The sequence below is a fragment of the Physeter macrocephalus genome, chromosome 7 (genome assembly GCF_002837175.3).
Source record: "Physeter macrocephalus isolate SW-GA chromosome 7, ASM283717v5, whole genome shotgun sequence".
Classification (NCBI taxonomy): Eukaryota; Metazoa; Chordata; class Mammalia; order Artiodactyla; family Physeteridae; genus Physeter; species Physeter macrocephalus.
This window is the reverse complement of record NC_041220.1, coordinates 76,883,897-76,897,492: the sequence shown is the minus strand read 5'-3', so window position 1 is coordinate 76,897,492 and position 13,596 is coordinate 76,883,897. Positions and strand designations below refer to the sequence as shown.

Below are 13,596 nucleotides of genomic sequence, written 5' to 3'. Positions count from 1 at the left end.
GGAGCCTGTGCTCCGCAACGGGAGAGGCCACAACAGAGGGAGGCCCGCATACCACAAAAAAAAAAAAAAAAAAAAAAAAAAGAAAAAAGTGATATTCCTGACCCAGGTTAACTTTTCATGTTAAAAAAAATGATGTTATACTTGCTACATGAAAAGGAATATAGGGCTTCCCTGGTGGCGCAGTGGTTGAGAATCCGCCTGCCGATGCAGGGGACACGGGTTCGTGCCCCGGTCCGGGAAGATCCCACATGCCGCGGAGCGGCTGGGCCCGTGAGCCATGGCCACTGAGCCTGCGCGTCCAGAGCCTGTGCTCCGCAACGGGAGAGGCCACAACAGTGAGAGGCCCGCGTACCGCAAAAAAAAAAAAAAAAAAAAAAAAAAAAAGGAATATAGAAATTCCTTTGACAAAGGAACTGAATTATTCTGATAAATTTCAGACAAATTCCTCATTATCTAGACTCTTGTTACCTACCAAACTCAGAAACCAAAACAGACCCGAACAGCAAGAATACTTGTATATAATTATTTAAGTCTGAAACAGAATAAGAACTACAAGATGACCAATATTAGCAAAACTACCTGTGTATTTTTCCTGATTAGACCCCTTAGTAGAACTGATAGCCTCAGTTTTATGTCCACTATTCCCTTTCTTTTCTTTTTAAACACAGTTTTGCTTGTCTACATCCCTAAACAGTGTACTGTCTTCTCTCATGTTTTTGAACTTTATTAAAAAAAATGCTACATAGTTTGTAGTCTTTTAAAAGCCAAACACATTACTTCATTAGCAATTGTAATTCATCATTTCTTACCAAAGCAATATAATGTTTTTAGCCACAATTTCAACATTATTCTCCATGGCTGACGAACTTTTTGTTTTAACATATTTAGAAGTTATAAAAAGTGGGCAAATGAAGGATTAATTAAAATGATAAGGAAATGTCTTCACAAAAAAAAGTTTCAAATATATATGCGAATGACAAGGATTTTAAAACTGAACTTGGGATTACCTCAATAATATAGAGGACTATATTCTTGTAGAAGCAGTACAAAATGCACTTGGAGACTCTGTTATAGTTCCAGGCACCATGAACCATCAACAAATTCTTCAAATATTTGAACTAAAATAAGAATGGAAAAAAAATTAGTATTTTCCTCTTCATAGTGTCAGTTGACAGAGACAAACAGTGTGTTTTACAGAAATGATGCTTCACCTGAGCTATGGAGTAGTCAGAAGAATTAGCTGCCTGAAGGCCTTCATTGCCACTTATTCCAACTCCAACATGTGCCGTCTGTATCATGCTGACGTCATTTGCTCCATCACCAATGGCAAGTGTTATGACTTTAACTTGTTTCTTAACCATCTCAACAACTTCAGATTTTTGAAGAGGAGAAACCCTTAAATTAGAACAAATTATTAATTAATTTTGTTTTTTGAAAAAAGGAATTTTAAGATGTCATTGTCTTGAAGCATAAAAGCAGCAGAAGAGACAAATGAATAGGTCTCTAAAGAATCATCACGGAAAAGTCTTAGGTTTACAAGTGTTTAGTTCTCTGTTAGCCTGGTTTGCCACTTTAAGGGAAAAATAAAGGCTTGGAAGCAAACCTCTAGGTGACAGATAGAAGCTACAATGCCTTGTTAAGTACTCGTTTACCAGAATGTGTGCATAAGTTTGTTTTAAAAAATGACATTTGAGTTCAGAAATTCCATTAGTTCCTAACAAATAATATCAGAACTTCTAATTCTTCACTTTTGAATGAAAAAGAAAGCCAGAAAGGCTGTTGAATGGTAGTCCAAACACTAACTGTTCTCCTATACCTTGAAAATAAAAGTTTTGAGCCTCCATAAGCTGATCTTAGATGATGTACTATACATTTAAAACAATTTAAATTAACAGTAGGGAATTAGCTAACTTCTCAACCTGTTCTCAGCCACCCTGGTGAATCAACCAAAGTAAATACCAAGCGCTTGATTACATAGCTCATGTGCCTCAATTTTCTTCCGAAGCTACTGACAATGGCCAAGTAGAATCAAGTAACCTTTTATACAAAGGTGGACCAGGAACAGAGAACACCATCATCCATACCAAAATCATATTTGGTATTAACTTTGGAGCAACTTATCAAAAACTTTTAAACGCAATTTGAGAAATAATCACCATGACCCTCACAGAAGAGTTCAATGACAGAACATGCATTGGCGTGATTAACTTAATCTAGTATCCATGCTATCTTGGCGATTAGAGAGAAAGAAAGAAAAACTGAACAGTGATCTGGCTCAGTAAACTGTTAAGATAGTAATGAACTACTGAGAAACAACTAATATACACAATGTTAGTGGACAAGAGCAATAACCCAGAGCTAAATTCTTTATCAAGGTTAAGTACAGTAAGTATCCGCTGGAACATCTGGTAAATCATTTATTATTCAACTTAGAAATGAAGATCATGACTCTGAAAGACTCAATACATCTTTGCACATTTCCCTGATTATTTCCTTAGGGAAAATTCCTGGCAGTGGATGTTCTGCACAAATATGTGCCTTCAGGAGGTCCAGCTACCCTTCTCAAAGCCTTCAGCCAAGGACAGATCTGGTCTGAGTTTGAGAATCATTGTGTTAGACTGTGAACTGCTTGCAGACTGAACCAGTCTCCTCATCTTTGTATTCCTAGTGCTGATCCAGAGTAGGTACTCAATAAATGTCTGCTATATGAAAGAATCATTTTTAATTCTTCCCTTGGAAGAACAGCAACAGCACAAAATGACAACAGCACAAAGTGACACAACTGTGAATACAGCAAAAGAATGGATGAGTATCAGGCCATTAATGGGCTTTTTCACTGTTAGCCCTCATTTTTCTTCAAAGCAATTTTCATTTCATTTTCACATTTTATTTAATTTTTCTTAACAGGCTAATATAAATTGGTTAGCCCACTGGCTCTAGGCCAATGGTTTAAACACGGACTATAGCTGACATTTAGTAAATGTCAAAAAAGAATTCTCACCAAGAAATGATCTAAAAAGCAAATGGGAAATGGGCATGAAAAGAGAGAAGCATTTGAAAACATTTATTCAATTCCCTTTACAACTTAACAGGCTCACAATGTAAGTACACTGTGAAGTCAAACCATGGGATCATGGGAAACACTGGTATTTATTTTGTTTTTTTTTTCATAAGCTGAATGTGTAATAAAGGATAAAATCTCTGCATGGTGAACTAATATTAATGATTTAAAGAAGCATCAGAAAAAAGCTGGATTAAACTTTGTTTTCTTTTTTCATGGTTATTACAACCAACTACTGCTTTCTCTGCTTGACACTGCAATTTTCAATGCCCCCAAATTAAAATTGGCTGAGGATTTTTACCAACTCTATGGATGTGGCTAACTCAGGTGTTAAAAGCAGAGTATGAATTCCCTAGGCAAGAACAATGCTTTTTTTTTTTTTTTTTTAAAAGACGATGATGTAGTGAGAAACTTCCCAAAATTACATTGCAACTGCCACTGGCAAGGGTATCTGCTTCCATTATCAAGATACAAGTAGACAACTGTGTTGGAAGAAGATTCAAGAAACAGTAGAAGCCCTGGTATCTGATGGGTTTGAAATAGTAGTTGGTTGCTAAACAAAGATGTCAGATTTAAGTGAGAATTCATAAAATATACGTACTTAAAACATTTAACTCAAAATATAAATGTATAAGCTTGTGATGTAGGGCAAAGAACCATACGTTGCAAAGGGGTTTGTGTTTGAAATTCTGCATATTTTTCTTACAGAAACCTCACTCATGAGGAACAATCCACGGTTTGTTTCATTCAGTGGAAACTACAATATAATGATGCCCTCATAAGGTAACAGTTTACTGTTACCTTATCCCTAGATTCAACAGCAATTTTTTTCAGCAACTCAAGAAGTCTTTCTAGAACATTATATCTGGTTTTCCTAGCAACAATTTTGGTTAGATTATTTTTTGGTGGCTTATAAAACATTTAATTCAGTGATGACTACTTTAAGAAGTACAACAGGAATAAACAGATTAAGGAACAAACACCCCCAGATGCCCAGTAAGCACCAAGTCGACTCATGGAAGCAAAAGTGCAGGCATGCACTAAAGAATGTCCTTCCAGCCCTGGGCGTGATGTGTTGTGGGCATCCATCACCGTATCTTAGGGAGGGAATGTGGTTTAACAGGACCCAGGTTAGTCAAGCTGAAATCAGTTAAACAGATCTTCTACTATTTTTACAGCATCCATTTAAAATATTGTTTCTTGCTACAAGAGGGTAACAAGATAGCAAAACCAAATTATAAGGCATTAAAAATGAGTGTTGCACAAAGCTTTTTGATATACTTGCCTATACTTAATAATTACAGAGGATGCAGAAATTAGCATGGGCTGCAAGAGCCTTCCTTGATGAGTTAGAATGTGACCAGGAGAGGAGAGCTCATGTCAGATAAAAGAAACAGCATATATTAAATTTCTTTAACTTCATGTTAAAAATTCTCCAGAGTATATTTCTTTTTACTGTTGTGTTTCCACCTCATAAAAGGTCATCTCCTTCGCTCGTTAGAGTTTACTTTCTTGACTTTTGTAAACTTGCTTCTATATTTGTACAATTTCCAGAATAGTCTAGAACAACCTTACCACCCAAGTTAATTCTTTCAAATGTCTATCAAGAACCACACATCCATGGTTGAGAGTATCTAAAACCTAAATTTTTACAAATATCAATAGTGATCCAACCCATAACTCAGGGACATCATAAAAGCGCTCTGTTTTCTACCCTAGATTTTTTTTTTTTTAACCACCCATGGGTCTGCATCAGGACTTAAATTATTCACGGTTCTCTTCTCTTCCACTGTTGCTCTTTCTTCTTTGGAAGAAGTCAGAGACTCTGCGGAAAAGGACTACACATCCAGCATTTGCTATAAAGTCGTTTTCTTCCCTGTGGCTCCACAAACAGAGGGTGGTCCTTTGCGATACAACCTAGCAGTACACTGAGTGCAATATGCTTTTCAGATATTATCTTGGCTGCAGTTTCTGCAGATGTTATTCATTATTTTTCTTTTTTGCTATGTAGTAACTCTCACTGCCCTGTGAACATTAGGTTGGAGTACTGGAAATTTTTACCATTTAAGCTGGAAAGTATATAGGGTGGCCCATCTTATATGAGTCTAATTTTGCACCCTTTTAATGGGATTAGCTAAATGAATCACCTTTTTGAATGGAATATGGATAAGGATTATATGTGCATGTATATACACAGCCACATAATAAAGAATATTTTAAGGGACTTTTTATACGTAGCTAAAAGATGTACAATAATTTATCTTACTGTATTGTGTTTTTAGGTTAATAACCTAGAAAAATCTCACACGTACATTAAAAATTAGGCTGATAATATGTTAACTTAAAAACTTATATTGCAAACTTAAAAGTTACTATAAAGTTGCTTTTGGAAAGTAAATCTAGAAAAAAAACTAAGAACATGGAAGAATACTGTATTTCTTAATTATCCTGAAGTGCTTTGTATAATGACCCTGTATTTATAGAGCCCCTGTATTTACGAAGCTTGAGGGCTGCTCCTGCTAACTATTTAGAGGTCAGGATCATTAGTGGGGCATCTGCTTTACTTTCCTTTGCAACAAACTTCCCAAGTTTTCTCTTTGTGAATATCAGTCTATTCCCCATTGAGTCATATTCTGCTGACTAATAAAGAAATTACAAAAAGAGAGAAAAAGCTAAGAGAAAAATTTATGAGATCTGACTTAACTCTTCTTTGAACTAAAATTTGTAGGCTCATTTATAAAGTTTTGAATTGAGGAGGAGTTAAATATGGCAAAGAAATCTGTGTTACATGCACCAAAATTTACGTAAATATTGTAACACTTCCAGAAACTCACCATCAACTTACTACTGGAATGAAAACAGCCACTTAAATAGAAAATCCTAAAAATGATTCTTAGCATAGGGTACATAATGAAACATTCACCCACTTCTAGGTAAAAGAGTTGTGTTATTCAAATGACTGATGAGTGAGTGCTTTCCTAGTCTCCAAAAGCAACATCTGTTGACATACTGTCAAGTCAGAGGCATCAACGGGAATTTATAATACAGGGAAATTGAGTCTACAGAAAAAAAAATACAGATAGCCTTGCCACAGGGCAAAAAAAGGAAAGTATCTTTAAAAAAGATTTCCTTTTGCAATGCATTTTAGATGCAAACCTTCTCTTTTGTGGAATTTATGTTGTTATAGGTAAACTTCTGTTTCAATGGTTTAGATAATATTTTAAATAATGACTGATCACATTGACAGTGTATGTTTGAATATGCATGTATGTGTGTGTGCATAGGCATCCTGAACTATTAATTGGCAAACAGACCTTTAGTGCCTTTAAGGCACTAAAAAGAAAACTCCTCCTAGAAGAAATCTTTATTATAGTATTCACACCATAGAACAGTTTTCCACAGTGGTACTGTTCATTAAAAAAAAAAAAAAATCAATCTACCCATCTATCCATCCATCTAATTATCTGGGACCTAGCACTGTACTCAACACATAGCAGACTATTCTAAGCAATAGGAACTAAAAAAGAATATAGTAGCAGTGCCTTAAAAATATTAATTTGGACTGCTCAAAAGATATATACATATATACATACCTTAATTAAAAATACTTTATTGCTAAAAAATGCTAACCATCATTTGACAACACAGGGTTGTCACAAACCTTCAATTTGAGAAAGCCTGAAGAATCCAATCATCCTTTACATAGTTCCTCTATACTGTAGATACACAGCAGACTGCCTCCTAACAGTGAACTGTCAAACATGAATAGGAGTTGTAATCTTAGCATTATGGATAATGAGATGAATTTCTCTTTCTTGCAAAATTTCCATTTATTCAATTCCTTTACTATGGATGAAATTGCTATGGAAGAATATAAGGAGAAGAAAGGAAAAGAGAGTAGAAGATCTCAGAACCCTCCTTCTGCCCCTAAGAGTTATTACTTAAGGACTTTTATTGAGCTACTGTCCCAGAAGTTAAATATTAAGAGCCTATATAACAGGGGTTTCTCTATGGACTCTTGCTTTAAGGAGACAGGAGTGATAGAGAGAGACAGAAGTTTATCCAAAATGGGAGAAGGCCCAGCCAACTCTTTTTGTCTAGGGAGCCTCACTTGATAGGACTGGTGGGCTTCCAACTAGGAAGCACATCCACTCAAGAAGGCTGAGTGCTTCTCCCTTTAAGCTCTGCCCTATGGTGACCTGGCTCTCAGAGTGGTAAGACCTATGGCCACCATCTCTTCCCATTCACCATATCTGTTTGGGGACCATATGGGCACTGATTTTCTTCCCCTTTCCCATGACTCTGGGTAGGTAACGAAAGGCTGGAGCTTCTTTAGGCTTAAATAAAATCAACTTGCCCTTCTTTCCTTCCTTCCTCCATCCCCCACTTCACTTATTTTGAATTCTCTCCTACGTGGATAGGTTTCTCCAAGGAACCTTCCCTCAGAAATACCTAGTAGAAGATGGAAAAAGTGGCAGCACAGACTATTGACAGAAATTGGAATAAAACCCTGAAGATGCCATGAGTTAAAAAAGAAGTTCACTAGATTTCAGGGTCACAATTATCAGTTAACACAAAATCTGTGATAAACCTTTGGGGAAACAGGAAATGATGGATGACTATTAGAAAGTAAATGGCATAGAGAGAAAGTGTGGTGTGCCAGAGCCCACAGATGAACAATCAACCTGTGCAAGCCCAGGCTGACCAGTGTGAGGGGGTTGAGACCAGGCTGGATGGAGCTAAGGGGCTCCTCTCTCATTGCAACTGTGAACTTTGGCTTAGGCTTGGAACCTGTCAAAACTCAAAGTCCACAAAATAATGTGCTTGAAAAACAAAACACACCAATTCCAGGATTATCTTCAATGTTCTAAAGCTTAAAACCTCCGGAAAATTCTCACCTCATGCCTTGGAAGAGGAAAGTCAGAGCTTTCTGGTACACCTCAGGGCATGAAGCCAGGCAGGGACAGGTGCCAATAATATGGGTGTGCTGAGAACCCTTGAATGTTACCTCACTCAGGCAATTCCATCACAATGTGGCTGCCTCTAGCAAGAGCAGTGCTTGGGTAAAGGAACTAGGGGAAAACAGGGATTCACTAAGCTCAGACTGAACCCTGTCTCCAAATTTGCCTCAAGTTAGGACCCAGCTTTCACCTTTCCCCCAAAAGAAACATTCCTGCCCACTAGAGCAAATGGGGAAAAACAGTCTCACAGGGAATATGTATAAGACAGAAGATCATGAGCACAAAAGAAATACAGTAACTTAGAAGAAAGAAGAACTTGTAAAACCAGATATAACAATTTAAAAGAAGTATGGGAAAAAGCAACCCTGGAAAGATATGGAAAGATACTGGAAACATGAAACCGGAACAAGCAGTTATAATGAAGAAGCAATCAAAAATAAGTTATATAAAAATATAACTGCTAAAATAAAGAAGCCAATAGTAAAATGAGTAGTAAAAATGATAGAATCTGATAGTGCAAACAAAAAATTTTCCCAAAAGAAATCAGGAAATGAAAGGACAGATTATGAGAAAAATGAAATGAAGGAATAAAGGTGACTACACATATATAATGAGAGTCCAAGAAAAGAATAAAAAAGAATAAAATGAAAAAGAATAGTTAATAATTTTCCAGAATTAAAGAAATATATCTTTAGATTGAAAGGGCTGTATTAATACAGCACCAAAAAGAAATGTAAGAAAGAGGTACCTACCACTAGAAACATTATGGTTAAACTAAGATTAAGAAACATTTCTGAAAGCTTCTAGAGAGAAAAAGTAGATCACTTACAAAGAAAGTAACCTGACTGCTCCTGGATGCATGCACAAAATTACTTTAATACTTTCAGTACCTGTCTCTTTATGGGGGAGGGGGAGGGAAGGGAAGACATACTAATACATATAGACAATAAGCACAAATATGGTTATCAAAAATTAGAAATAATCAGACACAGCATAGTTATAGATTGTAAAGCTTTCAAACCAGCTGAAGAAAATCTGATTCAGATAATGGAAGGAGGGGGAGAAAAAAGAAACAAAAAGCATAATAAATGGAAAACACAAAATAAGATTGAAGACATGAAGCCAAACATGACAATAATTATAATAAATATAAATGGGTTAAATTCATTGATTAAAAGACACAGATTCTCACATTACTAAAACAAAAAGATCCAGCAATATGGTGTCTAAAAGAGACACACTTCACAATAACAGCTAATATAACACTTATTTGTTCACTATGTTCTGAGCACTTTACTTGTTTTAATTCGTTCAATTCTCAGAAGATCCCTATATGAGATAGATTACTAGTATTGCCGTTTTACAAATGAGGACACTGAGGCACAGAAAGATTACATAACTTAAGGTAAAACAGCAAGTAAGTGGTGAAGACAGAATTCAACACTAAGCAGTGTGGATTTAGAGACAGGACATCATTCTTAGAGGCTACATTATACAGAAGGATTGAACATAAGGGTTTAGTGGGGGAAAAAAAGACAAGGCCCATATGAAACAAAGGAAAGCCAGGTTAGCAATTTTATTACCAGACAAAATAGAATTTAGGACACAGAAAAGGCCACAGGGGTCAAAGAGAAATCTGTGTAGTATTCCTCCCATCAGAAATGTTCAATTAGCTATATAAAAGAAAATTTGATAGCATTTCTAAGAGAAGCATAATTTTAATAATGCACTGAGTACATATATTAATCCATTTATTCCTCACAATTCCAGGAAAACAATTATTTTTATCTCTGTTTCAAAGATGAAGAAAACTGAAGCTGGAGAAGTTAAACAATGTGTTACTCAGCTAATAAGAGGTGGAGCCTGGACTTAGACTCTGGAAAGTCTGGCTCCGGAGCTTGAGTTCTGGATCATATGGCATTACAAACAGAAGAAAAGGGTGGACTGCTTAGTAAGCAGTATTGGGAGAATTTGCTCACTATGTAAAAACGAATAACACTGGATCCCTTCTCATTCACAACACAGATATAAAAATATAAGCTTAAAGACCTATCCAAAAACCAAAAAGCCATAAAGTTAACAGAAGGAAATGTTGGAGAATATCTTTGTGAGAAGTTCTTACTATCTCCAAAGCACAAACCATACAGGGAAAAAAATTAATTGAATTTGACTATTCAAGGTCAATGACTTCTTTTCAAGGAAGAATACCACAGGTAGAATTAAGAAGGGAACCATGGGCTTCCCTGGTGGCGCAGTGGTTGAGAGTCCGCCTGCCGATGCAGGGCACACGGGTTCGTGCCCCGGTCCGGGAAGATCCCACATGCCGCGGAGCGGCTAGGCCCGCGAGCCATGGCCGCTGAGCCTGCGCGTCCGGAGCCTGTGCTCCGCAAAGGGAGAGGCCACAACAGTGAGAGGCCCGCATACCGCAAAAAAAAAAAAAAAAAAAAAAAAAAGAAGGGAACCAGATGAGAAGATATCTGCCATGTCTATACTCAACAAAGAATTGATATCCAAAACACACAAAGAATTCTAGTACACAGGCAGAAAGAAATACAGGAAACACAACAGAAAGCTCTGTATCCCTATCCTTTTTCAACGTGCTACTTTTCTTCATAGCAAGTGTTACCACTGACTTTATATGTCTGTCTGATATATAATAAATTGTTACTATCCACAGACACACAGCACTTATTACCTTTTGAATAAGCATATGTGTATTTATTTTATTGAATAATAAATAGCTACAATGTGAAGGCAGGGAGTATTTTTTTCTATTGTTCACTGCTCTATTTATAGCACATATAAAGGTGCCTGGCACATAATGGGTTCTTGAAAAACACTGAAAGGAAGGAAGGAAGGAAGGGAGGGAGGGAGGGAGGGAGGGAGGGAGGGAGGGAGGAAGGAAGGAAGAAAGGAAGGAAGGAAGGAAGGAAGGAAGGAAGGAAGAAAGAGGAAGAAAAAACTTCAAAAGCAGAAATCCAGAGAGGTAAATCGTTAAATAAAGAACTACTCAATCTCCCTAGTAATCACAGAAACAAAAATCAAAACAAGGTGCTACTTTTCAAACATCAAACTGGCAAAGTTATAAAATAGGGAATGCCAAGTGCTGGTGTTTAGGGAAACAGCAACCTTCCTACATGGATATGGGAGTACACACTAGTGCAGCTGTTTTGGAGCAATGAGACAATTCTGATTGAACTGAAATATATATATATATATCTCTATATATCTATATATAGATATATATATCTCCCACAGCCAAGCATTCTCATTCCTAAGTATATATCCTAGAAGAACACTTGTGTGGGTGCATACATTGGATATTCATTTCAGCACTTTCTGTGGTAGTAAAGATTTAGGGGCAACCCATGTGGCTATCACTATAGAAGAGATAAATAAAATGGTGTAAATTCATCAGGAAAATAGTAAGCGGTGGTGAGAAGAAATGAACTTGTCCTACATATGGTAACATGAAAAGGTCTCAGAAACATGTAGAAAAATAAAAAAGGCAAAAAATTTATGCTGGAATGTCATTATACATATGTGTTTATTCCCCAAATTGAATCACATATAACAATATTATATATTTTTCATAGGTACACAGATATACAAATAAAGTATTGCAGATGGATGGGAACATATTAAATACTTGAGACTGTTTGTCTAAAGAGGAGTGAAAAGTGACTGGTGATGAAGGGCAAACACTAAAATAATATATAAAAATCCAAGAAGAATTTCCTTTAGTTAAAGACTCCATGATGCTTCCAGCTTAGGGAGAAGGCAAGCTGGCATATCTTCCACCTTGATTCCTTGGCTGTCCTTGTCTTCTAGCACCTTGCTAGCACCTCCCCCTAGAGGGAAGGCACTGGGGTGACAGAGCAGGATCCATGTTTGTGGTCCTGGGTTCCTCATATATCTCTTGCTATTGACACTTCATTTTAAAACAAATTGACTTCAGGAAATATCCACATTTTAAGGGATTTTCTTGAATCCAAGGGCACAGAAAGATTGAATGGAGATGCCAGACTGTGCAGCTGTCACCACAGAAAGAACGTCAGTCATTTTTGAGGAATCATGGAGGAAGGGAAACATGCCAGGTGAGCAGAGATGGGCAAATGTCTCAGTTTTCAAGAAAATAAAAGAAAGAGCCTATAAATTACAGACTAGGGAGTCTGGGGTGAACTCCATCAATATTACGGAAAAGATGTGTCAAAATCGACTCCTTTTACTGTTCATTCATGAGCAATCGACACTCCATAATGGGTTGGCTAACTATGGCCCCAGGGTCAAATCCAGGCAGCATCCTATTTTTACATAAAGTCTTATGAGATCATAGCCACACCCATTCACCTACATATTATCTAGAGCTGCTTTCAAACTACACTGTCAGAGTTAAGTAGTTGTGACAGAGACTGTATGGCCTGCAAACCCTGAAATACTTACTCTCTGGCTCTTTACAGAAAAAGTTTGCCCACCCTTGCACCATTTTAATGTTCCCTCTTGGAAAATGCTACCTGGAATCATCTCTTTTGTGCCTCACTATAAAGCCCATCAGGAGGAGCTTCAAGATGGCGGAAGAGTAAGATGCGGAGATCACCTTCCTCCCCACAAATACGTCAGAAATACATCTACATGTGGAACAACTCCTACAGAACACCTACTGAATGCTGGCAGAAGACCTCAGACCTCCCAAAAGGCATGAAACTCCCCACGTACCTGGGTAGGGCAAAAGAAAAAGAAAAAACAGAGACAAAAGACTAGGGACGGGGTTTGCGCCAGTGGGAGGGAGCTGTGAAGGAGGAAAGGTTTCCACACACTAGAAACCCCTTCACGGGTGGAGACTGCGGGTGGCGGTGGTGGGGGGAGCTTCAGAGCCACGGAGGACAGCGCAGCAACAGGGGTGCGGAGGGCAAAGAGGAGAGATTCCCGCACGGAGGATCGGTGCCGACCAGCATTCACCAGCCCGAGAGGCTTGTCTGCTCACCCGCCGGGGCAGGTGGGGGGGCTGGGAGCTGAGGCTCAGGCTTCGGTCGGATTGCAGGGAGAGAACTGGGGTTGGCTGCGTGAACACAGCCTGTAGGGGTTAGTGCACCACAGCTAGCCGGGAGGGAGTCCGGGAGAAGTCTGGAGCTGCCGAAGAGGCAAGACTTTTTCTTCCCTCTTTGTTTCCTGGTACGCGAGGAGAGGGGATTAAGGGCGCTGCTTAAAGGGAGGAGAGGGGATTAAGGGCACTGCTTAAAGGAGCTCCAGAGACGGGTGTGAGCCGCGGCTATCAGCGCGGACCCCAGAGACGGGCATGAGATGCTAAGGCCGCTGCTGCCGCCACCAAGAAGCCTGTGTGCGAGCACAGGTCACTGTCCACACCTCCCCTCCCGGGAGCCTGTGCAGCCCGCCACTGCCAGGGTCCCATGATCCAGGGACAACTTTCTCGGGAGAACGCACGGCGCACCTCAGGCTGGTGTAACGTCACGCCGCCCTCTGCCGCCGCAGGCTCACCCCGCACCCGTACCCCTCCCTCCCCCCGGCCTGAGTGAGCCAGAGCCCCTGAATCAGCTGCTCCTTTAACCCCGTCCT

At 38.6% G+C, this 13,596-nt stretch overlaps 1 protein-coding gene across 1 annotated transcript in view; it reads right to left on the bottom strand.

The window, feature by feature from the left end:
• ATP8A1 (ATPase phospholipid transporting 8A1) overlaps positions 1 to 13,596 on the bottom strand; it is a 242,227-nt gene that overhangs the window by 57,068 nt on the left and 171,563 nt on the right. Inside the window, exons 26-27 of the mRNA XM_028492008.2 lie at positions 1,212 to 1,395; positions 1,008 to 1,118 (exon numbers count right to left, since the gene is read on the bottom strand). Of these exons, the coding sequence (XP_028347809.1) occupies positions 1,008 to 1,118; positions 1,212 to 1,395 (295 nt within the window). The remainder of the gene's footprint in view (positions 1 to 1,007; positions 1,119 to 1,211; positions 1,396 to 13,596) is intronic.